Source organism: Vulpes vulpes, chromosome X, assembly GCF_048418805.1.
Source record: "Vulpes vulpes isolate BD-2025 chromosome X, VulVul3, whole genome shotgun sequence".
In the NCBI taxonomy this organism is placed as follows: Eukaryota; Metazoa; Chordata; class Mammalia; order Carnivora; family Canidae; genus Vulpes; species Vulpes vulpes.
The window spans coordinates 14776098-14802068 of record NC_132796.1 but is presented as its reverse complement, the minus strand read 5'-3'; the positions used below and the strand labels follow the sequence as shown (position 1 = coordinate 14802068).

General features: G+C 39.2%; 1 protein-coding gene across 6 annotated transcripts in view; it reads right to left on the bottom strand.

Moving 5' to 3' along the window:
* PPEF1 (protein phosphatase with EF-hand domain 1) overlaps positions 1-25971 on the bottom strand; it is a 110919-nt gene that overhangs the window by 68453 nt on the left and 16495 nt on the right. For all 6 annotated transcript variants that reach the window (XM_072744951.1, XM_025997493.2, XM_072744949.1 and 3 more), the window contains 2 exons: positions 6816-6943; positions 6178-6238 (listed from right to left, as the gene is read on the bottom strand). In XM_072744951.1, coding sequence (XP_072601052.1) covers positions 6178-6238; positions 6816-6871 — 117 coding nt within the window. In that variant the 5' untranslated portion in view covers positions 6872-6943. The remainder of the gene's footprint in view (positions 1-6177; positions 6239-6815; positions 6944-25971) is intronic.

Here is a 25971-nt window from a genome sequence, read left to right as displayed (position 1 = left end):
AATATGGGTAGCTAATGTGAGTCATGTATGAAAACAATCAAAAGCTGTAGCAATTCAAACGCAAGTAGTGTGGGCCTGTAACTATTATAACTATAAGAATAATTTAATGAGTGCCAACAATATATAAAGATTTGTGCAACATGTAATTTGAATGAATCTTTACCTATTTGATTTACAATTCTCTCAATACCAATCTAAACTAATTAAGTATAATGAAATCTTGAATTATAACCAAATGATACCACCTTTACAAGTTGTTCTAAAGAAAATATCTCAAAACTACCCCCCATATATAATCTTTTCTTTTGCCCAGTACAAACTCAAAATCTGGACAGGGAAAATGTTAAAGCCCATAATTAAAAAAAAACAAAACACGTGCACACATATACACAATTTCTGCCTCTACCACCCACATGTCACTTTGAAAACAAGCTCCAAATATGGCTAGGAAAAGAAAAGCACCAATTGAACTGCATTTTATAGTTATTTCATTTCTCAGTTATGAATCTGGATTAAAATTATGAGTGTCCAGGGACGCCTGAGTGGCTCAGCGGTTGAGCACCTGCTTTTGACTCAGAGCATGATCCCGCATTCGGGTCCCGCGTTGGGCTCCTTGCATGGAGCCTGCCTCTCCCTCTGCCTGTGCCTCTGCCTCTTTCTCTGTGTCTCTCATGAATAAATAAATAAATAAAATCTTTTTTAAAAAATTTAGTGTCCATATAATAAACTCAATAAATCGCAAAATGACATTTCATAAAATTTAACACCTGTTTTCTTTAAAAAAAAAAAAAAAACTCAGAAAACTAGAAACGAAAGCCTACCTCCTTAACAGAATTATAAAAATTTAAATCAACAAGAATGGTTTTTCCATTAAAGCATTAACAAAACAGGATGCCTACTTTTACTGCTTCATTTTAACATTGTTCTGCTATTTCCAGCCAACGCAACAAAACACAAACCCAAAATAAGAGCAGTGGCTATTGCATAGAAAGATATAAAAATAAAGTTGCCTGTGGCCAGTGTGATTAAATATCCATCCTCAAGAAAATCAACTGAGAAACTCCCAGAACTGATAGGAGAATTCAGTACTGCAGAGGTTAAGCACACTTGTTCAAAACACAGCTTTACCACTGCTGAGATGAATAACCTTAGGAGGTCACCTTCTAAGCCTCAATATTCTCATCCAACAAAAGGGGATGATAATACTAATCTCAGTGGTCTGTCATGAAGACCAAATGAAATATTTAAAGCACTTAAAAGACATGGCACATGGTAAGCATTTAATAAATATTGGCAATAAGAATAAAAAATTCATTAATGCTATCTTTCAATAGTAGCACAATACAAATAGGTATAAAACAAAAGTTTGTTAAATACTACCAATAATCACTGGAAGATATAATGGGGAAAATAAACTATTGACCATAACCACAAAAAAATAGACAATATCTGGGTCTGATAGGACAATTTGGCTGATCTGGGAAGCAGAAAGAAGAGTCAAAACAACACTGGCACACACTCCATCCCACTCCCCATTTCCATCAGTCTCTGTGTAAACCTATTGCTATGTACAGCAGCTTTGGTTTTCCACCTGTGGGATGGATGTATGGTTTCCCCATCAAGTCTTATGAACTAGTTTGAGAAACTAAGTAGTAGGACATGGAAATGAATGGCTTCCAGGTCACCTCCCACCTATGGAACACCCAGAATATCTCAACTAACCCTGTGCCTCAGATCATTAATCTGGTGCCGATATCTGGAAATGTTAAGTGATCTTCTGTCCCCTAAAAATAACCTGTTTAGGAGTCATAGCACTTCAGCCAAACAGGCCGAGTTGGAGGTTATGTAGAACCTTCCCACCAAAGAGGGCCATCAGAAAGCAATCTATAGTAATGTACAGCATGGTGACCCTAGTTAAGACTACTCTTGTTATATGCTTAAAAGTTGCTAAGAGAGTAAATTTTTAAAGTTCTCACCATGCGCAAAAGAATTGTAACTGTGAGGTGATGAATGTGTTAACTAACATTATTGTGATCATCATTTCATAATATATACATATATGAAATCACTGCATTGTATACCTTAAACTTCTACAATGTTAGATTCAACTATATTTCAATAAAGCTGGAAAACATTTTAGACAAAATCAACCTATAGAAGTAATCTATAAGTTAATTTTTCTGTTACACACAATAGTCAATCAGTAAGATTCTAGAACTCTATAATTATATATAGAGATATATATATAAGAGAATGCACAGCCTATAAATATGCCCTAGTACACATTTTTAAATGAATACATGATGAAGGAGGCATGACAAACCATGGCAAAAAGATACATTATCAAATAAGCATTGTGGGAAAAGTTGGTTAGCTGCTTGGACATTTTCTTTTTGGCTGTGTTCTTTAATTGTTTTCAGCCACTAGGCATCAAAGTTTCCTTTTTTGGTTTAATATAAAAAATCCCAACCCAAACTTATGAAGTGTTAAATTTTTTAAAAGTCAAATCATAAAAAAGTCTAGAAATACAGGCACAGCGATCCACATTTTAAATATTTCAAAGCCTTCTAAGTTTACAAGCAGGGATTCACAAAGAAAAAGATATTTAGACTTGAAAGATATTTTAAATAATTAATGGTTAAAAACTTCCTATACCTGATGGAAAATATCAACCTAGATATCACAGAAGCTTAGCAAACCCCACACAGAATAAAATATAAATGAAGCATCATCAAGGCATATTATAGTTAAAGTCCTACTTTCTAATGTTACTTAGGTTAGTTTGTTTCTTTCCTAACTCCATCAGGTGATCTTATTATTTGTAATACAGTTAAATTCATTTGTCACTGTGTGTACTCTAATTTGGAAACACAGACACACACATTCTTTCCTGTTTGTAATTATTTTTTTATGGATATGAAACATTATCACAGTTCTAAGAGTCAAAACTACAAAAAGGTACATTCAGAGGATGTTACTCCCCCCTTAGCCCTCTACCCAACTCCGTTCTCCCATTCTTTCTCCCTTGTTCCCACCCATCCACTCATCCCCTATAGGTAAACAAGATCATTTGTTTCTGGTTTATTCTATTGGTTTTTCCTGTATTTATTTTTGCACAAACACACACACACACACACACACACACACACACGCATGCACATTCATATCAGGCAAAGATTTCTCAAAGAAGATGCAGAAAGTATTAACCATAAAGGGGAAAAATTGTATTATATTAAAATCAAGAATGGGCAGCCCCAGTGGCGCAGCGGTTTAGCGCCGCCTGCAGCCCAGGGTGTGATCCTGGAGATCCGGGATGGAGTCCCACGTCAGGTTCCCTGCATGAAGCCTGCTTCTCCCTCTGCCTGTGTCTCTGCCTCTCTCTCTCTCTCTCTCTCTCTCTCTCTCTCTCTGTGTGTGTGTCTGTGTGTCTCAATAAATAAATAAAATCTTTTAAAAAAATCAAGAATGTCTGCTATTATCAAAAGGCAGCATTTAACGATTAGGGAGATAAAAGCCAAAGACCAGAAGATATTTGCAATATGTTTATCTAACAGAGATTCATATTCTCATATTTAGAATACTTAGAGCACTTTGAAAACTTGATAAGAAAAAAGCAGCTAACCCAATAAAAGGATGGCAAGAGACCTGAATAGGACTTCACCAAACAGGATGTTGATGTGGCCACTAAAGAGACAAAAATGTAAGCAATTTCACTGCTCACCAGAGAAATACAAACTAAAGCAGAAATGTGATACTACTACATAACTGGCAGAATGGCTAAATGAAAAGGACTGACAATGCCAAGTGCTGAAGAAGATAGAGAATAACTGGCACTCTCATCCACTGAGGGCAGTGGTACAAACTTGGTACAACAATTTTGTAAGATGGATTATCAGCATCTAATAAAGCTGAACATACACATACCCTGTAACCCAAAACATCCACTCTCGGGTCGTGGTACATCTTTATAATACTGGCCCTCAGTGAGTCATGCCCCCTTGTACCCACATCCCTTTACAATATAACGTTGCTTCTCCTCCCTGCAAGAGATAGAGCTCTCCTAGCCCCTATGAATCTGTGGCTGCCCTTGTGACTTGCTTTGACCAGTAGAATATGGAGAACTGACTTTGTGTGAGTTCCAGAGCATAGGCCTTGTAGCTTCTGCCTTTGTTCTCTTGGGATCCAGGTACTATGTAAAGAAGCCCAGGATATCCTACTAGACAGAGAGGCTGCATGAGGAAAATTGAGGTATCTCAGTTCAGAGCCAACACCAAAGTCCCAGACAGGTGAGTAAAACCATCTAGATCTCCCTACCCAGCCCAGCTAGGTTGAATGAGCCCAACGGACACCAGATGGAACAACGACAAGCCATCCCCACTAAGCCCAGTTCAAATGCCTGATCCACAGAATTATGAACAACAAAATGGTTGCTGTTTTTAAGCTACTAAATTTGGGGGGGGGGGGTTGTTATACAGCAATAGGTAACCAGAAATGAGTATATAGCAAAAGAAAATGATATATTTTGTTCACCAAAAAGGACATGTACAAGAATGCACATAGCAGTATCATTCAAATTACCCAAACTGAAAACAACTCAAATGTCCATAAACAGTAGAATGAATACATTTTGGTAAATGCATAAAATGGACCATTATTCCACAATAAGAATGACCGAATTTCAACAACACGGATGACTCTCAAAATATGACATTGAGTAAAAGACAGACTCAACAATGTGTGCTTTCATTTTAGAGTGAAGTTCAAAAACAAGCAAAACCAATCTAGGATATAGAAGTCAGGAAAGTCATCACTGCGGGGGTTAGGAAGTGACTGGCAGGGGGTGGGGCACAGGAGATAGGCTTCAGTGGCTCTGATAACGTTTTCTTTCTTGTTCTGGGTGTGGGTTACAAGGGTGTGCTTACTTCGAGAAAATGTATTGCATCCTATATTTGCAATTTGTGTGCCTTAATGTATGCTATACTTCAAGAAAAGTTTACATAAGAAGATTAAGTCACTGTCTCCTTCTTTGATAAAATTTTTTAATATTTTTAAATCACCTGCAGAATTTTTTGACATGTAGATTTTAAAAAATACAGAGCCTGAGTAAATATCTCTGGGCTGGAACCCCGCCATCTGTGGCTATGAATCTCCGTAAGTAGTTCTGATGCACAGCCCAGATCGAAATATTAGGTCATTAGCAAAAAGAGTGCTGCTTCATTTCATCATCATTATATTTCCTCTCAGAGATATTTTGCCAAAGAACATGAAGCGCAAACAACTATCTTCAAATTGCAATTATCTAAAAGAAAGAAAATGGCAAAATACCCACTTCCACCCACTCCCCACTCCTCAGGTTTGGCTATTCTACCGTTTAGAAAGCTTCTACAGATCATTAAATGCTTTAATTAGTTTCATACATATGCGCTCAGCTCAAAGCATGCCATTAAAACACCATTCTTTTGCCACTGTGAAGGGTGCTCGGGAGATGATTTAAAAGAAGCTCTTAGATGACATACACTTTTAATTAGAACAAAAAATGGTTGGCCCAAATTAAAGAAATAAGTTTTTAAGTCTAGCATCTACCTTGACGATAACGACAGTCATCTTGATTTTGCAGGAGAAATGCATGCCTTGGGAATAACTATAATTTAAAAATCATTTTGAACCGTACCTACATTGCCTGTCCCTGAAATGATTTGCTTAGTCATCTGAGAATGACCAAATACATGATAAAAAGACAGACAGACAGCTAGCTCTGCAGAAAACAGAGAACTGTGTTCAAGCCACCATTTCCCCCAGATTTGCTTCATGAGATACTCAAGATATTTTTCATCTCTCAGCATGAAAGTTTTGTGCATAAAAAATAAGATCCTCTTCACTAAGCTACTATCATACATCAACAGATTATGGTTCAGAGAAGGTGCTCAGCAAATCAACCTTGAATGAAATCTAATTTGGCTTTTTGAAAGTGACAAAGTTAGTCAAATTTAGTCGACAACAATCAGAGAAAAAAGCCACCTGAACTGACTTCACCGGTTGTTTGGTGTCACAAAGATGAGACAGGTGGACATCACTTTAATTTCTTACTGTTCTCCCATTCTTCAGAGTTGACATCCCTTGAGGAGGACAATTCAGTATTTAATGACTGCTTTTCAAAAGACTAAACATTTTTCTTACCTGGATCTTTCTTGTGTATTTGTGTGTAGTTTTCCAACATGAAGGAAAAGAAGTTGGAGAGCTGGACAAAATAAAAATACATTAGTCAATGAATGGACCCCCAAACAGCCATGGTGGTGGCGAATGCTCTCCCAGCTGCCCGAGGTGCTAACGGGTCCCCCTCCCCTCTACAGCTAAAAAGTACTTATTTTCTACTAATAAGCATGAAAGCTGGATGTATACATCATTTTTGGAAGCTTGAAAAAGGCCTTCCTTGCCCATCTACATTTTCTTCTAGAATTCTTACAGGTTTGGTCTCAGGAAAGTCTTTCATGTTTTAACTCCTTAAAATATTTTTTCCTTCATAAAGTAACAAATTTACTTCCTACTGGGGCACATGCCCAAGAACAGAAGAAGACCATTTTGTGTTAGTTAACTAGACATCTGGCAGCCCTCTTCAAAATGTGAATGTCAGGATTGAAAAATACCATCCTCTTCCCAAATCATACTCTCCGCAGCTAGTTCTGAGACGATATCACCCTCTGTTAAAGCTTTCACCAAGGTTCCTCAGCTTAAAATGGACCCAAACTTTCCTTTTCTCGATCATAGGGGTAAAGAGAAGCATTTTACCCAAAAGGAGATGAACTGGCAAAACAGACCTGCAATTGGCCTTGTTCATCAGCATATTCGATAGACTGGAAGATGGTGAGGGCATAGCGTTGTCTGGCCTTCAACCGAGCACTGTAACCTCGGTACCAGTTCTGGATGACCAATGCGGCTTTTAGCGCTGCAGACACGTAGGATATGAAAATCAGAGGATACCAGTTACTATGCAGCTCTAGGACAGGGACGTAGGTGCTTCAGAAAAAAATCAGTACACCTGGATTTCTAGGTTCTAAGAACACACACTGCAATGAGATTTACCTTTATGTTTTTGTAAAATGTCAAGTCTCAAATACCCAGAGAATAATGATGGCATAGCCATTAGGAGTAGAGTTTCTGGGGAGCGCCTGGGTGGCTCATTCATTTGAGTGTCTGATTCTTGATTTGGGCTCAGGTCATGATCTCCAGGTCGTGGGATCAAGCCCCAAGTCATGTTCTGTACTCAGGGGGGTGTTTGCTTGGGATTCTCTCTCTCCATCTGTCCCTTCCTCTGCCCACCCACTTGTGCACACTATCTCTATCAAAAAAAAAATAGTAGAGTTTTGGGACAAGAAGTTGTGAATTTGAATCCCAGATCTGCTAATTACTATCTATGAGACTCTGGTAAGTTATTAGAACTCTCAGGACACCTGGGTGGCTCAGTGGTTGGGCGTCTGCCTTTAGCTCAGAGTGTGATCCCCGGGGTCCTGGGATCGAGTCCCACATCGGGCTCCCTGCAGGGAGCCTGTTTCTCCCTCTGCCTATGTCTCTGCCTATTTTTCTGAGTCTCTCATGAGTAAATAAAATCTTAAAAAAAAAAGTTATTAAAACTCTCAAAGCTTCAGTTTCCTTACCTGTAAAATGGGGAAAATAACAGCACCTACTTCTGGCACTACTCAGGAATATTCATATTCTATGTATGCCCTGGGAAGCAGCCATTCCATTCTTCACTATATACCCCCAAAGCAATCCTATATACCCCTGTTTTGTTGCTTGTGGCAGTAGGGAATTTGACACCAACGCAGCCTGGCTGTCCATCGCTGGGAAGGAGAATGTGTAACTGTGGTGTGTGCACACCACTGGCTATTATGCCACAACTGGGAGCAATAGATTAAATAAACCCACAGCAACATGGGTGGGTCTTAAAAATATAGTGTTTCAGTTAGAACAGTTATTAAAAAGTCAGAGACAATGAAATATAACATATCATTTTATATAAACTTAAAACACACATACACAAAACCAAAACATACATTCATAAGAATATATACAAAGGAAAAGACACTAAACAACCAGATCGGTTATTTATGGGGTGTATGTGTGAATGTGTATAGGGTACAACAAGCAAATTAATTAGCTAAGATAAGAAAGAGTCTCGCACAGACCAGTGATGACAAGGACAATGAATTACAAAGTAGGATTCACTCCAGCTTCTGTACCTGAGATTCAAGTGATACAAAACTGATGGATAAGCAAACACACCTCCCTCCTTCATAGCGTTACGATAAGGATTTAATGAGCTACTACAGGTGAAGAGTTTAGCCCCATGCCTGGTTAATAGATGGCTAAAGAAACGGCTACTATAGTGATAAGCATCGTCTCATTTGTGGATTATTCAGTACACTGACTCTCTTCTGGGGCTCTGAGCCTTTGAATCATCCTGTTGCTTCATGGCTTTGAAGAAAGCGATCAGGTGAGAGATAATGAGATTTAAAATATAGTCTCTTATGCCTTCCTCAAGTTTTAGAGCGAAGAGCAATCAACACCAGCTGGCTTCTTTTATTCATGCTATAATTTTTCCCAGTTAGCACATAAAAATTAAGAGTTGACTATAACAAGAACAATTTGAATTCTAAAAGCAGGATTCTAGCCTCCAGTCTCAGTATCCTTGGCTTAATACTGCTGTGGTACACTAGATATACTAGTCATCTGAGGGTATTTATTTATGTTTCTCCAAGACTCTCTAGTTCGAGACACCCCTTTCATTATTCAGCTTCCAGAAGACCCCAGGAAATAGACATAAGGTCAAGTATCATGATCATTATAGGGGAACAGCCACAGGGAGAAGAAATAGTGATTTGTTCAATATGGCAAAGCAAATGATTGGGAGGCTGGAAATCTCAGCTGTTCTTACCATATCATTATGGAGGGCTCACCTATCAGGTCCCTTCTATGGGACAGTCCGGGTCAGGATAAACCAGCTCTCACCTCAGGGGCTCTCTCTGTTCCTCAAGCACAAAGGAACTGTCCCAGGGCTATTTACCTAGCACTTACTGAGGGCAGGGCCATGGATTCATTTCCTGCAGTCCTCACCGCACCCTGAGGCTGAGACAGACTACTTAAGGTCACTCAGCCAGCAGGTGGAAATGCACAGCACAGAACTGAAGCCAGGTCGCACTGACCTGTAGCCCACGCTCTTAACCTCCCTAGAGCTACTGACCTTTTGCTGGGTCTCGGTTTCTGCATCTGCACAGTGATGTAGTAGGATAAATGATCACTAAAGTTTCTTCAGCTTGGGGTTAGCACCACAGATCATAAATAATCATGCTTACTATTTCTATGACTAATAGTGGGACAAAACAGCTACCATTTGTTAAGGGGCTGCTATAAGATATTTAGCCCTCCCCCCCCCCCCCCCCCCCACATACACACAAGTGTCATCTCCATGTTACACATAAGGAAACTTCAGGTTCAGAGAGGCAAATATCTTGCTTCAAGTCACTTACCTAGTAGTATGGACTCAAGTCTTCTGAGTCCAGACTCTCAGCTCTCTCCACTATAGCCAGTTACTTCTTTCCCTAATCTATTTGTATCTTTCCTTCCTTTGAATAATAATAGCCACCATTTATGGAATGCCTACTATATGCCCGACACTAAGCTACACACATTACTTATACTATCACTTCTAGTCCTCCCCCATGAGGTGAAATAGGTGATCCAAGCCCCGTGTTCTATCTCTGCCTTGCTTCAGGCCAGTCCCTTGCCAAGGTCTCGGCACACTCCCCTGGGGAGGAGTTGCTGTTTTATTTGATAAGCACACAATACTTTCATAGACTATATTTTACTAGTAGGTGTGGAAGGCTGACAGCCATGCTCAGTTCCCTGGCTCTTGCATTGCCTCTTCTCCTGCAAAGGCAGTAAGATGAGCCATCCCCTACCCCCTTCTCTGCTCAGAAATCACCAGGCCTGTTTATGCTTGCTATCCTGTCCCAGAGCCTCTACACATGGGCATGAATGCCACCTACTAAGCTATCACATGTCAGCTGTCACCCCACACTTCTCTAGCGGGCTCGTGGATGCTGAGGCTGGGGCTCTGCAGGCCACATTTCTGATCAGCGGAGTGCTATGGGTTTGGCTCTGCCAACAGGGGCAGTAGAGGGAGATGGTGAGGCTGGAGGAGGATGAGAGACGTACTTCCTCCTGTTCCTCTGAGAGTCTCCAGGCAATAGTTTCCCCACACACACCCCTGCCCCAGGGTCTCCCTGTAGCAGCAGCTAGATCCAGTCTGCAGTACACTGTGCTTACACAACCAGCCTTGGGGCTGCCCCTCAGAGACCCCAGCACCAGCTGGGCAGCCCCCACTCTCAAAGGCTTGAGTTTGACTTCTGCGGGAACCCTCCTCCGACTTTCTAAATGTTAATAATTCCAGTCTCTCCCCTTTGTTCTCTCAGCCTTAGAGATGGTAACTGGCCTACCTCCACGTGTCTTAGAGCTCCTTCAGAGACCTGTTACTGAGGAATGGCTTGATACCCAACTGACAGCTCTTTCCCTTCACTTCTCTCATCACATCCCTCTATGGTTTCCACCTCAGGAAGAGACCTTGCCTGATGAGCCAGTCTCAGCAGGCTCAGGTTAGGCCTCAAGCAGCCAACTGCCTGGACCCTCTGGCTCTGGCCCTTATCAGAATCCCACACAGGGATTTGGAGTACTTAGGCAGCAGCTAGCAAAATGGACTCTGATCTGCATCCTGCTATTGCTCCTTTGCTCTATGGTTGCCCCAACACCCTCTCCCAGCACAGGAAGGAGACCGGAAGGGCAGAGTGGAGTGTACCAACAGCAGACCTCTATGACCTCACCTGATTACTAAGAATTGGCCCCCACCTCCCCACCCCCACCACACACAGCAGGGCCACTCTAGCCAGCTGAGGACTCTCCTCTGGAGCAGAAACCTCCAAAATGGCAAAGGGTACAGCCCAGATAGGATAGACCCTCCCCCGAGGGGTTGCTGTATTCATAACCCCCAACCCTGCCTATAGAGTTGAAGATCTGTGTCGTTCAGTTCTGAACTTGTTGGACAGCTTAGATCCACTTCTGGTCCTGCTGCTTCATCACATAACAGGGCTTGTCTTCCCTGTCACATTAATTCCATGCAGAAAAAAAAAACAAAAATAAAAGATATTGCCATATGTGTCCCAAGGGCCTTCTATTTTTGTTTCTAGAAGGAAGCAACAGCATAGGTTTAATGAGTTACCTGGCCAATTTCCTGTACCCAGCACAGGTGGATTCTCTATTGCCAAGCTGAGGGTTTTTTTTGGTTCTTGTTTTTTAATGGCTTCTTTTCTATGGTGGCAGTCATTATCATGGTATTTTACAGGAAATTAACTATCCATGTAGGAGGCCAACGAATAAGGCAAATCATAAATTCAGAGCATTTGTTTTGTGCGAGGCACTGTGCTTGGTGCTTTCTGTGGATCATTTAATTATATTTGATTTAATCCTCCCAACCATCCCATGAAGTGTCATTACCCTTATTTAACAGATAAGGAGACTGAGGCTCAGAAATAACTTGTTTGGAGTCACATCACTTGTCAGTGGGAGAATACAGAGTCAAATCTGGATTTCTGGAATTCCAGAAACTGGGCTTATACCATTATGCTGTACAACCCAGTGTGGCATTTGGAATCGGCCATAAAAAATGAGACAGTATATACAACAGTAATGTCCTCCTTCCCATAGCGTCTGTACCTCACATTCCCTATGCTCTTTACCTGTTCTGTTGTTCTGCATAGCACGTTTTACCAGCTGACATCCCATACACTCCTATGTTTATATGTTTATTGTCTATCTTCCCCTATTAGCTAAGCTACATGAGAATAGGGACTTTAATTTTGTTCACTGCCATATCCCCAGTACCTGAGGTAAGGCCTGGCAATGGATACTTGTTGAACAAATGAATGCATATCTTCTAGGGCTGTTATAATAATAATGTATTAGTAATGTGTTGATATAGGTATTCATAATATATTAATTGATTGATTCATATAAAATGCTTAGCATGTTGCCTGGCACATAGGAAGCACTCAATAAATAGTAGATGCTTTTAAAAAAAAAAACTAAGGTGGGAATAACATAATAATTGTCTTCCTCCTGGCTAACAACTTCTAGTGTCCCCCCACTCCCAACTTCCTAACTATACATAACAGTGTATTAAAAATTTCACAAACTACTGTGGACAAACACACACCATCTCAGAACCCAAGAGTGAGGAGCCAGAAGTACGGGGCCAACCAGGATCTAGAGGGCACACTCCCTTAGAGAATGTATTCTTGGTTCCAACACTACTTTCTCAGCAAGACCTTTCCTGACCACCCTTTTTAAAATGGCCTCCAGGCCCCCACTGCTATCTCATTTCCTCACCACAGCACTTAACACTATCTGATATAGCATACATTTTACTCATTTGTCATTGTCTGGCTTCTTCCACTAGGATGTAATCTCTGGGACTTTAGTCTTTTGGGTTAGCTGCTATATCCCCTGAGTCTGGAACCGTCCCTAGAACATAGTAGATGCTCAATAAGTATTTGTTGAATAAATGAAATTGCTCTTTAGTTAAGACTTTCCATCTTGTGTTTCTCTTCATGCTGACTGGTGGAGTCTTAGGTTTGGTTTGGTTTTTAAATCGGAGTTTATTTGACAGTTCTTTAAACAAGCAGCTTATCTTCAGAACAATAAGGCATTTAAAGACTCTCTGCTTTTGAAATTCTGCTGGCAGAGGCCTCCTGAGGAGGCATCAGGATGAGCAAATATTTCATATAACTTTAAGGGGCCTGACATCCAGTCAGGAAGAAAGAGACGCACAAGTGTGATAGAACTCATTAAAATGAATTCCAATGAACTGGAAAGAGTATGAACCATCTAGTAGCAAAAGGCTTTAAACAAGGGGGAAAACATCTATTTCCTCAGCTCTTCAAAGCATGATGAGAATAGAGTCTGGCTCAGCTCTGGGACCACAGTTTTCCTTGCTATTTTTGTTTACAGCTATTCTATATCTGCCATCTGCTAGAGTGTGTGACTGTCACAATGAGACTTCAAACTTCACTGGAAAAACAGCTCAAAGCACATGCCCAGTGGACATGAGATGGTCACAAAGTCTGCTTCTTGGGCAGCAAGCAAAAAAAGAACCCTATGAGGCTTCCTCATCCACAAACTGTGGCATCCCTGCACAGCAAGGGCACCACACAGCATTCTTATCCCTGGAAAACATTTGCTTTAAAAAAAAAAACATTTAATTAATTAATTTATTTGAGAGAGAGAGAGACTGCTCAAGCAGGGGGTGGGGGTGGGGGAGGGGGAGGTGCAAGGGAGAGGGAGAGAATCTCAAGCAGAATCCATGTTGAGCATGGAGCCCAATGTGGGGCTTGATCTCACAACCCTGAGATCATGACCTGCCCCAAACCAAGGGTTGGACGCTTAACCGACTGAGCCACCCAGGTGCCCCTGCAAATCATTTTTCTTAAACAAAAGGGAAATGAGAGTAAAGCATGAGGCTTAGTCTCCAAACACTGACAGGCCTCTTAAAACTATCACTTTCCTTAAATGACAACAGAGATCATAGTTTGATCATTCGTAGAAACTTCTGGTGTTCCAGTCAGAGAGGGGCAAGAACTAGAGGTCATTTCTTTGACTTTCTATTTACTCATGTACTCACCCAGCAAGCAACCCATCCACAGGGGATAACAAAAATCAGTTTTTTTTGTTTTTTTGTTTTTTTTTTTTCAAAAATCAGTTTTGAATTTGTAATCTTGAGGCTTCCATTTTGGTTCTGACTCAACCAGGTGCCAACTGTGTAACCTTGGGCAGATTGTTTAACCTCTCTGGTCCTCAGGATCTCATGTGAACAATGAAAACTTGGAATAATGTGATCTCTAAGATTCTCTCCAGTTATAAGATATTCTAATTCATCCTTCTATTTTTTTTAAGGCCACAGCTACAGCCTATTATTGCACATAGCAAAGGTTTAAGTAACCATTCAAGGACAAAATAGGACATGTACTTGTGAACACGTAAATCAGAAGCTTCTGGACAAAGAAGACAAATTCTAAAGGCTACTCAAGTAAAACAATCAATGTGATTCATCATATCAGCAAGAGAAAAACCAAGAACCATATGATCCTCTCATTAGATGCAGAGAAAGCATTTGACAAAATACAGCATCCATTCCTGATCAAAACTCTTCAGAGTGTTGGGATAGAGGGAACATTCCTCAACATCTTAAAAGCCATCTACGAAAAGCCCACAGCAAATATCATTCTCAATGGGGAAGCACTGGGAGCCTTTCCCCTAAGATCAGGAACAAGACAGGGATGTCCACTCTCACCACTGCTATTCAACATAGTACTGGAAGTCCTGGCCTCAGCAATCAGACAACAAAAAGACATTAAAGGCATTCAAATTGGCAAAGAAGAAGTCAAACTCTCCCTCTTCGCTGATGACATGATCCTGTACATAGAAAACCCAAAAGCCTCCACCCCAAGATTGCTAGAACTCATACAGCAATTTGGTAGCGTGGCAGGATACAAAATCAATGCCCAGAAATCAGTGGCATTTCTATACACTAACAATGAGACTGAAGAAAGAGAAATTAAGGAGTCAATCCCATTTACAATTGCACCCAAAAGCATAAGATACCCAGGAATAAACCTAACCAAAGAGGTAAAGGATCTATACCCTAAAAACTATAGAACACTTCTGAAAGAAATTGAGGAAGACACGAAGAGATGGAAAAATATTCCATGCTCATGGATTGGCAGAATTAATATTGTGAAAACGTCAATGATACCCAGGGCAATTTACACGTTTAATGCAATCCCTATCAAAATACCATGGGCTTTTTTCAGAGAGTTGGAACAAATCATCTTAAGATTTGTGTGGAATCAGAAAAGACCCTGAATAGCCAGGGGAATTTTAAAAAAGAAAACCATAGCTGGGGGCATCACAATGCCAGATTTCAGGTTGTACTACAAAGCTGTGGTCATCAAGACAGTGTGGTACTGGCACAAAAACAGACACATAGATCAATGGAACAGAAGAGAGAACCCAGAAGTGGACCCTGAACTTTATGGTCAACTAATATTCGATAAAGGAGGAAAGACTATCCATTGGAAGAAAGACAGTCTCTTCAATAAATGGTGCTGGGAAAATTGGACATCCACATGCAGAAGAATGAAACTAGACCACTCTCTTTCACCATACACAAAGATAAACTCAAAATGGATGAAAGATCTAAATGTGAGACGAGATTTCATCAAAATCCTAGAGGAGAACACAGGCAACACCCTTTTTGAACTTGGCTACAGTAACTTCTTGCAAGATACATCCATGAAGGCAAAAGAAACAAAAGCAAAAATGAACTATTGGGACTTCATCAAGATAAGAAGCTTTTGCACAGCAAAGGATACAGTCAACAAAACTCAAAGACAACCTACAGAATGGGAGAAGATATTTGCAAATGACGTATCAGATAAAGGGCTAGTTTCCAAGATCTATAAAGAACTTCTTAAACTCAACACCAAAGAAACAAACAATCCAATCATGAAATGGGCAAAAGACATGAAGAGAAATCTCACAGAGGAAGACATAGACATGGCCAACATGCACATGAGAAAATGCTCTGCATCACTTGCCATCAGAGAAATACAAATCAAAACCACAATGAGATACCACCTCACACCAGTGAGAATGGGGAAAATTAACAAGGCAGGAAACAACAAATGTTGGAGAGGATGTGGAGAAAAGGGAACCCTCTTACACTGTTGGTGGGAATGTGAACTGGTGCAGCCACTCTGGAAAACTGTGTGGAGGTTCCTCAAAGAGTTAAAAATAGACCTGCCCTACGACCCAGCAATTGCACTGTTGGGGATTTACCCCAAAGATTCAGATGCAATGAAATGCTGGGACACCTGCACCCCGATGTTTCTAGCAGCAATGTCCACAATAGCCACACTGTGGAAGGAGCCTCGGTGTCCATCGAAAGATGAATGGATAAAGAAGATGTGGTCTATGTATACAATGGAATATTACTCAGCCATTAGAAATGACAAATACCCACCATTTGCTTCAACGTGGATGGAACTGGAGGGTATTATGCTGAGTGAAGTAAGTCAATCTGAGAAGGACAAACATTATATGTTCTCATTCATTTGGGGAATATAAATAATAGTGAAAGGGAATATAAGGGAAGGGAGAAGAAATGTGTGGGAAATATCAGAAAGGGAGACAGAACATAAAGACTCCTAACTGGGAAACGAACTAGGGGTGGTGGAAGGGGAGGAGGGCGGGGGGTGGGCGTGAATGGGTGACGGGCACTGAGGGGGCACTTGATGGGATGAGCACTGGGTGTTATTCTGTATGTTGGTAAATTGAACACCAATAAAAAATAAATTTATTAAAAAATAATAAAAAAATAAAGGCTACTCAAAAAAATATATGTATATATTTGTATATATACATATATACATATATTCATATATATTCATATATACATATATTCATATATACATATATATCCATATATATTCATATATATACATATATACATATATAAATATATGTATATCTATGAATCATCCTGGTAGAAAATTTTCAAGTCAAGTCAACTAATATCCTTGACTTTCCCATCAAGGAACTGTAGCAAAGTTTGCTAGCAAGTGTTCTAGGAACATTAAACATTTCACCCATTACTTCTCTTTTGAATTGCCTAAAGTATGATTACTGTGTATGATCTGTTAACTGGCTTGAGTGATAGCCAATAGAAGATGGGGAGAGAAAGTGAAGACAAGAGGGGGCTGGGAGACAGAGACACATGGGAAGGGGCTAAGGTCCAGAGGTTTCAATGAAGATCAAGTGATCAGAAAATGGGATAATGGTCATAAAGACTGCAGAGGCAAAGCTGATCCGGGTGGCCATAGGGACCAGGACACAGGAGCAAGTAGTTCAAGTAGAGTGAGTAAGGGGATGCTGGGGCTTAGGAGGTCAAGGAACTGAGACACCAGTGTATTTGGGGCTGTTCATGGATACAGTGAAGCTGCTCGAGATGATGCCAGGACGTGGTACACAGAGTCTGTGATGGATATAAAAGGTGGGAGAAGGCAAAAACCAGGAAGAACTAATAAATGACACTCCCAAAGGGCAGAACCCTAGGCTACAGCCATCACAACCTCGCCAAAAAGCTCAGGTTGTACAGGACTGGGATATTCTTGCCTTTTGTTTTGAAACATTTTCAAACATATGGGGAAAGGTAAGAATAGTGCAACTGTTAATATTCTGTCACATATGCATTCTCCTACTCTCTCTCTCGTGCTCTCTCCCTCCACCCATAATATCATCATTTCTTCAGTCTCCTTTATTCTAGAACAATTCCTTAGCCTTTTTTTCTCTTTAAAGATACTGAAATTTTTTAAGAGTACAGGCTAGTTATTTAACATATGCCTCAATTTGGATGTGTCTGCTATTTCCTCATGATTAGATTCAGGTTATATATTTTGGCAGGAATAAGTAATGAGACTTTTTCAAGTAGGTTACATCAGGAGGCACATGATGTTCGTTTGTCTCATTATTGGTGATATGAACTTAGATTATTTGGTTTAGGAGGTGCCTGTAGAGGCCACTTTTGGGCAGCAGGCTTGAGTAATAGGAATTCGACCACCTGGCTGAATGAAAACTGGCTCATTAGGAGACCATCCCCCAAAGAGCCATAGGCCCTCGCTGACCAATGGGCTACTTACAACCAGGCATGGGTACCAAAAAAGGGAAATTTCATAGGATCCCCAATCTCCTCACCTTCCTCATCATAACTACGCCCCCATCCCCTCTTCCTGGCAGACAGTCTCTCCTCTGCTGTCCTGCCTGCTGCCCCCTTGCCATGTATCCAATAAACTTCTATTTCCTTTGTTCTGCCTCAGGTGAATTCTTTCACCACCCTTGCAGCTGACCCCTCTACCCAATCGGGTCACCCCATAGGGTCTACCTAAAATTCTCTACTGTGGACATATTTGCTTCCTCTTTATAATTAATAAACAATTTGCAGGAACAAGGCTTTAGGACTTTGTATACATTCTGTTCTCCAAAACATCCATGGATAATTTTTGCCCAAATCTATTCTTTCAATGGTGGTTGCAAAATAGTGATTTTCTAACTCTTTCTCTTCACATTTATTAGGATTCAGATTTTTAAATGCCCCCCACTTAAAGCCTTCTTTTATTCAACAGGACAATGAAACAACATAAAGATTACATAAAGCCCATTTTGTGGTGGACGTTTCCATAAGAACTGTAATCTTTGGCTAACGGCTAACACCATAGTTCAGGAAAATATGAGGCTTTATCTATACAATACCAAACTTATAAGCTAAATCAGTGAAATCAGGAAAACAACAGTTTGCAAGTAACTGTGACCTCTCTACTTTATGAATTTCTGCCAATTTTCTAAAAGAATCGTTATCATGAAGATCTCAGTTTTTAAAAACTTATATTTTTAAGTATGTAAGAAATCTAGTTATGTAAAAGTATTACTAGCATTTTAAATTATTAAAATATTTTCTCATAGGAAATATGTTCTATTCAACGATTCAATAATGACCTTTAATTCTCACTCAGAATTTTAAAAAATTAAATGTCTTGACTGCAATTCTGTTTTACGTCTCCCTTGTTATTAATTACTAATCTGAGTTCTATTGCCACATTCATTCACCCAAGGTCAGATATGATCAGCATTAAATTTTGTCTTCTGTAGCTGCTGAAAAGATAATGCCATATAAAGCCATAATCGAATAAGACAAGTGTTCTGATTCTGGGAAATAACTGGCAATTGGGGCTGAGGTAATGCCCTTTCTTACACTCGGTTGAAATATGTCTCTTTGTAACAGGATTTTCTAACAATTAACAGGATCCGACTAAAAGCTGGCTTCTTCGTGAATGGTCTAGTCAAGGCTAGAAGCTGGTAAAGAACATTTAAATGGGGAGGTAGGACTTCATATCCTTTTAGAAATACTCTCTACCCCCTAAAGGCTCATGATTCTAGAATGGATATCTAAATAATCCATGGTGGAGTCTCATAATATTTAACATTTCTAAAGCATTGGTTAATTAGTCACATAGCAAATAAAGAAAAATAGGAAGATGCATTTAAAAAAAAAAAAAGGAAGATGCATTTAATTGGTGTAAAGAATAAAAAGGATGTTTTGGTTTTGTGTGCCTATTTCATACAGGCAATAAATGTGTTTGTAGTACCAGTCCTATATAAACCTCAAGGCCACCTCATTATCATACCAAAAAGTGAATGATTAACTTGAAGTTATTATTGAGAGGGATCACAATTTCAGATCAAGAAAGTGGTCTCCTTTTACAAAAAGAAAAGTACTCTTGGGGCACTTGGCTGGCTCAGCCAGAAGAGCATGGGACTTTTGATTTCAGGGTCACAAATTCGAACATCACGTTGGTTACAGAGATTACTTAAATCAATAAATAGTTTTTTTTTAAAAAAAAAAAACAAAAAAGAAAAGTTCTCATTTTAAATAATTCTCAGGGCACCTGAGTGGCTCAGTAGGTTGATCATCTGACTCTTGATTTTGGCTCAGGTCATGATCTTAGGGTTGTGAGATCAAGCCCCACATTGGACTCTGCTCAGCCCAGGGTCTGCTTGTTCCTCTGCCTCTGCTCCTAACCCCCGCCCCACGACTCTCTATCTCTAAAGTAAATAAAATCTTTTAAAAATAAAATAAAATATAATGATTCCCTAAGAGTACTCTTATTGTGATGAGCACTGAGTGGTAAATAGAATTGTTGAATCACTATACTGTACACCTGAAACTAATATAACACTGTACTGAAAATAAAAAAAGAAAATAGAAAAAATGAAAAGAAAATGATTTCCAATTGATGCCAAAAAACCAGGGATATATTACATGATATGGGCCAAAAATAAAGATTTGGCACTTTTGATATACTGATGATAATTAAAACCATGAGAGTAAAGTCACCCAAGGAGAGCATTAGAGTGACAAAAGAAAAGAACCAAGAGGAACCCAGAGGAATCCTAATATTTAGAACTTGGGAGAAAGTGGAGCCCTTATAAACAGTTCAGAGACACAAGGAGAATGTGCAGTCACTGAAGCCAAGGGCCATGAGTATTTTAAGAGGGATGTGTGTAGAGTGCCAAGCACTACCAGGAAGCCAAGCAAAATAAGAACTGAAAATGGTCCACTGGATTTCAAGGTCATTCAAGAACTTGTCAAAACCATTTTCCATGGGATTGAATGGAGAAAGTAGGAGACAGCAGTGTAAACGCCCCTTTCAAGAGCAAGCTCTGAGAGGGAGGAGAGTAAGTGGAGGGAAGAAGAGGGCAAGGGAGGGCTTTTCTTCCAAAGGGAAGGGAAAAACAGTTACAAGGGGCCATTTTGGACAGCAGGAAAATTCTGAATATGAGCTCCATGTTAGACAATATTAATCTACCAATGCTAAATGCTTTTCAGAGTGATATAGAATTATAGTTATATAAAAGAATATCCCTGTTTTTAGGACACTCATGCTGAAGTACATGGAGGTTAATATCATATTGTCTACAATTTACTTTCAAATGGAGAGGGAGATAGAGGAGAGAGGGAGAGAGAAAATGATAAAATGTTAACAAAGTGGTGAATCTCAGTGAAGGGAATGTAGGTGTTCGCTGTATTCTTCTCTCTGAAGGTTTGCAATTTTTAAAAATAAGCAGTTGGGGGTAAAGCAAAACAGAATGGCATGAGGAAAAAAATGTATCCAAACCAAAACAAAAGGAAAATCGAGGAAAGGCGCTTGAGCATGTTAGGGCATTAACAGGGTGAGACACATGAGTGGCTCAGTTGGTTAAGTGGCCAACTCCTGATTTTGGCTAAGGTCATGATCTCAGGGTTGCGAGATTGAGCCCTGTGTCAAGCCCTATGTTGGGCTCTGTGCTGGGTGTGGAGCCTGCTTAAGATTCTCTCTCCCTCTCCCTCTCCCTCTCCCTCTGCCCCTTTCCCCATTCCCCACCCTGCTAGCAGTGCTCTCTCTCTCTCTTAAAAAAAAATGTTTATGGAGGGACACCTGGGTGGCTCAGCAGTTGAGCACCTGCCCCTGGCTCAGGGCGTGATCTGTGGTCTCAGGATCAAGTCCCACATGGGGCTCCCTGCCTGGAGCCTGCTTCTCCCTCTGCCTATGTCTCTGCCTTTCTCTCTCTGTGTCTTTCATGAATAAATAAATAAAATCTTTTAAAAAAATGTTAATGGGGTAATAGCTAAGGGAGCAAGCAAGAGTAGTAGAAGGGGGTAATCAATGCCTTTTCTATCCATGTGCACTTGCAGCTATAGAGCATTCTGAGAGACTTTTGAGTGGCAAGAGTTTTAAAGGGCATCTTATCTGATGTCCCATTTCACTGAAGAGGAAAATGAGGGAAATCTCAATTCACAGGGATTTCTGCTATACCCCATAATGCCAGTAAAGACTGCTTGATGGCAATTATAAAGGAAAATCCTCCAATAATAACCAGAATGGCAAGAGCCCCTCTAAAGTTTCAGAAAATTTTTCAGAGAACAACACAGATAAAGGAAACAACATCATTCATTGTTTTTCCATGAAGATCCCAAATATAAATATACAGCTTTGTAAATGACTTAACTTTGGGACTGAGGAGGTAGGAGATACAGGGCTGAGGGTAGAAGGAGGGGATTTCTCAGGCAGCTGTGAATGGCTTATTAGATTTTTATTTTTATTTTTTTTAAAGATTTTATTTATTCATGAGAGAGAGAGAGAGAGAGGCAGGCAGAGACACAGACAGAGGGAGAAGCAGGCTCCATGCAGGAAGCCTGACATGGGACTCGATCCCAAGTCTCCAGGATCACGCCCTGGGCTGAAGGCAGTGCTGAACCGCTGAGCCACCCAAGCTGCCCAATTATTAAATTTTTAAACAACTAAATTAACTAGATGTTATTCCAGGAATTAAAGAAATATTTGGTTTACTAGTTAGTATTTTTAAACTTCTAAGTAAAAATAAAGAACAAATATTTTTTAAAAAGAACAATCTCCATTAGAGAAAATTTCCATTTCTCATAGCTTAAAGCATGAGAACTCCAAAGCCAAAAGCTTTTGTAGGCTCCTCAGCACTTAGGGAAATGAATAAATGCATTTCTAAATGATCTCAAGGGAAGAAATAAAAGAAAATATATCATCGTGTTCTGAAAGTGCTCCATGGGAAAAAAGAGCAATAGATTATTAATTCAAAATGCATCAATATAAAATTTTAAGTATAAAGTGGAGTTTGGGAGAATGAAATCGCAATGTTTAATTTCTATTTTTGGATAAATTCCAATTTTACAAGTCAGGGCAGCATATCAAAGCTGAGGGAGGGAGAAAGACAGACTCCCTGCTGAGTGTGGAGCCCAACAGGGGTACTTGATCTCAGGACCCTGAGGTGAAACCAAGAGTTGGCAACACTTAACCAACTGAGCCACCCAGGTGCCCCAAAGTTTCCTCCAAGAGTTTTACAGAGAAAGAGAAATAATGAACATAGTAGGCACTCAATATAAATGATAACTATTATTTTTCTCTTCCCTGTTGCACATTACAAAAGAAGCAAAATAACAATAATAATACAACATTGATGCTACTTCTCTACATGAAACTAGATAGCCCACAAGAAGAGGATAGTCTCAATTTTATATGTAGGCTACTTTTTCTCAAAAATGCCACAATAGGGTCATCTGGGTGGCTTAGTCAGTTAAGCATCCAATTCTTGGTTTTGGCTTAGAAACCTGGGACTGAGCCCTGAGTCCTGCTCCACGCTCAGTGGGGAGTCTGCTTGAGGATTCTTTCTCTCTTTCTCTCCTTCTGCCCCTCTCCTCGTTCTCTCTTCTCTCTCTCTCTCTCTCATAAATAAACAAACAAACAAATAAATAAATAAAATTTTTTAAATGCCATGGTACTCTAGAGTTCTGTAATAGGGCTGAATGGCCAAAGTGGGAGGAAAAGCCTTTCACACTAGTCAGACTGTGAGAAACAGAGAGCAAGCCCTAACCCTGACTCTGCCACTTACTAGCTATGTGTTCTTAAGCAAATCACTTTGCCTCTCAAAGCTTTGATTTCCTTTCTAACAAATTGAAAACAATCCTTCACAGGCTGTGAAGAACAATTGTATATGAAAGGGCCTGTACAACTATAAAAAGCACTATGCAATAAAAGGTATTTTATATGAGTAAATTTAATTAAAGTTAGTTTCCAAGAGCAGCAACATCGGGAGGCACCATAAAATGGTGTAATGGTTGGCAGCAAAAAAAAAAAAAAAAACCCATAAAAACAAAAAACAAAACTGTAGTCAGAATTCCTTGCATTCAAATCCCAATTCTGGCAGTGATAACTAATATGACCTTGAGAAGTACTTACTTTGCTGAGCATGAGCTTCTTCAATTATACAAAAAAGGAATAATAACACTTTACTCAGGTTTATTGCAAGGATTAAATAAAAAGTATGCAGGATATTTTTAACACTCTCTAGAATATAGTAATTCAGGAAATAATAACTATTATTTTTCTATCAAGACCTCTCAAAACATTCATAACCCTGACACAATAAGTTCATGTCTTTTTTTTTTTAAGTTCATGTCTTAATCACCTGAGTATGAGAATAATCCAAAGTAAGGAAAAAACTACACAAGAAATTCTTCCAAGTATTGTCTCTATTAGTAAAAAATAAATAAATAAATAATTCAATATTAGAAGAATAATTAAGAATATGATGGTCTATCCATAAAGTAAAATGTTTAGTAATGGCTAAAATGCTGTTTTCAAAGAATTTATAACAATTTGAGAAATGTTAATATAATAATGTCTTAATACCAAAAGCAAGGCTATAAGAAATTAATATTTAGGATGATCAGAAATATACACTATACAAAAAAAAAAAAAGAGTGTTAACAGTTGTTGTCTGTGGGTAGTAGAATGATGAATATTATTCCTAACTGCTTTTCTATATTTTATAATATTTTTAAATGAGAAAAACTTTTTATGGATAAATCTAAGTAAATACCATTGTTTCAGTTTTCAGATTTATTATTATAAAATCATAATAAACATTGACATACTCAAGAAAAGATAATGGAAGCATAAAAAGGACTATAAGGGAATACTCTAACAAGTATACACTACTAAATTAAATAGCTTAGATGAAATAGGCAAATTCCTAGAAGGATACAAACTACTAACAATGAATCAAGAAGAAATAGAAAATCTGAATAGACCTATAATAAAGGTAGTATAAGTAATCAAAACACTACCCACAAAGAAAGGCCCATGCTTAGCTCCACTGATGAATTCTACCAAACATTTAAAGAATTAATAGCAATTCATGGGACAACTGGGTGGCTCAGTGGTTTAGCACCTGCCTTTGGCCCCGGGGCGTGGTCCTGGAGTCCTGGGGATCAAGTCCCACATCCGACTCCCTGTATGGAGCCTGCTTCTCTCTCTGCCTGTGTCTCTGCCTCTCTCTCTCTCTCTCTCTCTCTCTCTGTCTCTCTCTGTCTCTCATGAATAAATAAAATCTTAAAAAAAAAAGAATAGCAATTCTTCACAAACTCTTCTAAAAGATGGAAGAGAAGACTTTGTAATTCATTCTATGAGGCTAGTATTACCCTGATAGCAAAACCACACAAACACATCAGAAGAAAACTATAGACCATTATCTCTTTTGAATACAAATGCAAAAATCATAAAACTCTACCAAATTGAATCTAGCAACATATAAAAAAAATTATACATCATAACCAAATGGGATTTATCCCAGGAATGCAAAGTTGGTTCCAACATCTGATGTTCAATTAACTTATCACAGAATAAAGGGCAAAAACTACATGATCATTTTGATACATGCAGATAAAGCATTTGACAAAATGCTTGACAAAATTAAACACTACTTTTTTCTTTTTAAAGATTTTCTTTATTTGAGAGAGAGAACACACAAATAGGAGGAGGGGCAAAGGGAGAGGGAGAAGTAGACTCCCTGATGAGTGGGGAGCCTGACATAGGGCTCAATCCCAGAACCCTGGGATCATGACCCAAGCTGAAGGCAGACATTCAAATGACTAAGCCACCCAGGAGCCCCTAAACACCACTTCTTAATAAAAACAATGGAAAAACTAGGAATAGGAATGAACTTCCTCAACCTGATAAAGAGTATCTTGGAAAAAAACACAGCTAATATTATACATAAAGGTAAAAGAATGAATGTTTTCCCCCTATGATCAGGAACAAGACAAGGATGTGTATTTGTGAATTTCTATTCAACAGTAAGAAAGGTTCTAGCCAGTATAATTATGTAAGAAAATGAAATAAAAGGTATACAATAGAAAGGAAGAAGTAAAACTATCTTTATTAGCAGATGACATAGTTTGTAAATAGAAAATCCTAAGAAATCAACCAGTCTTGGGATATAAGATCAACATACAAAAATCAATTGTTTTCTATACACTTGCAGTGAACAATCCAAAAATGAAATTAAGAAAATAATCCCATTTTATTACATCATTAAAAAGAATGAAAATACTTGTGGTAAATTTAACAAAAGAAATATAAAACTTAAACTGTAAATGCTACAAAAAATTATTGAAAGAAATTAAAGACCTAAATAAATGGGAAGACATTCCATGTTCATGGATCAGATAGTTTGTGAAGCTGACAATACTTCCCAAATTGATCTACAGATTCAGTGCAATCCCCATCAACATTCCAGATGGCTTCTTTTGAGAAACTGACAAATTGATCCTAAAATTCATATGGAAATGCAAGGGACCCAGAAAGCCAAAACAATCTTGAAAAAGAGAAAGTTGAAGGACTCAGACTCCCAACTTCAAAACTTTCTATAAAATACAGTAATGAAGACACTGTGGTACTGGCA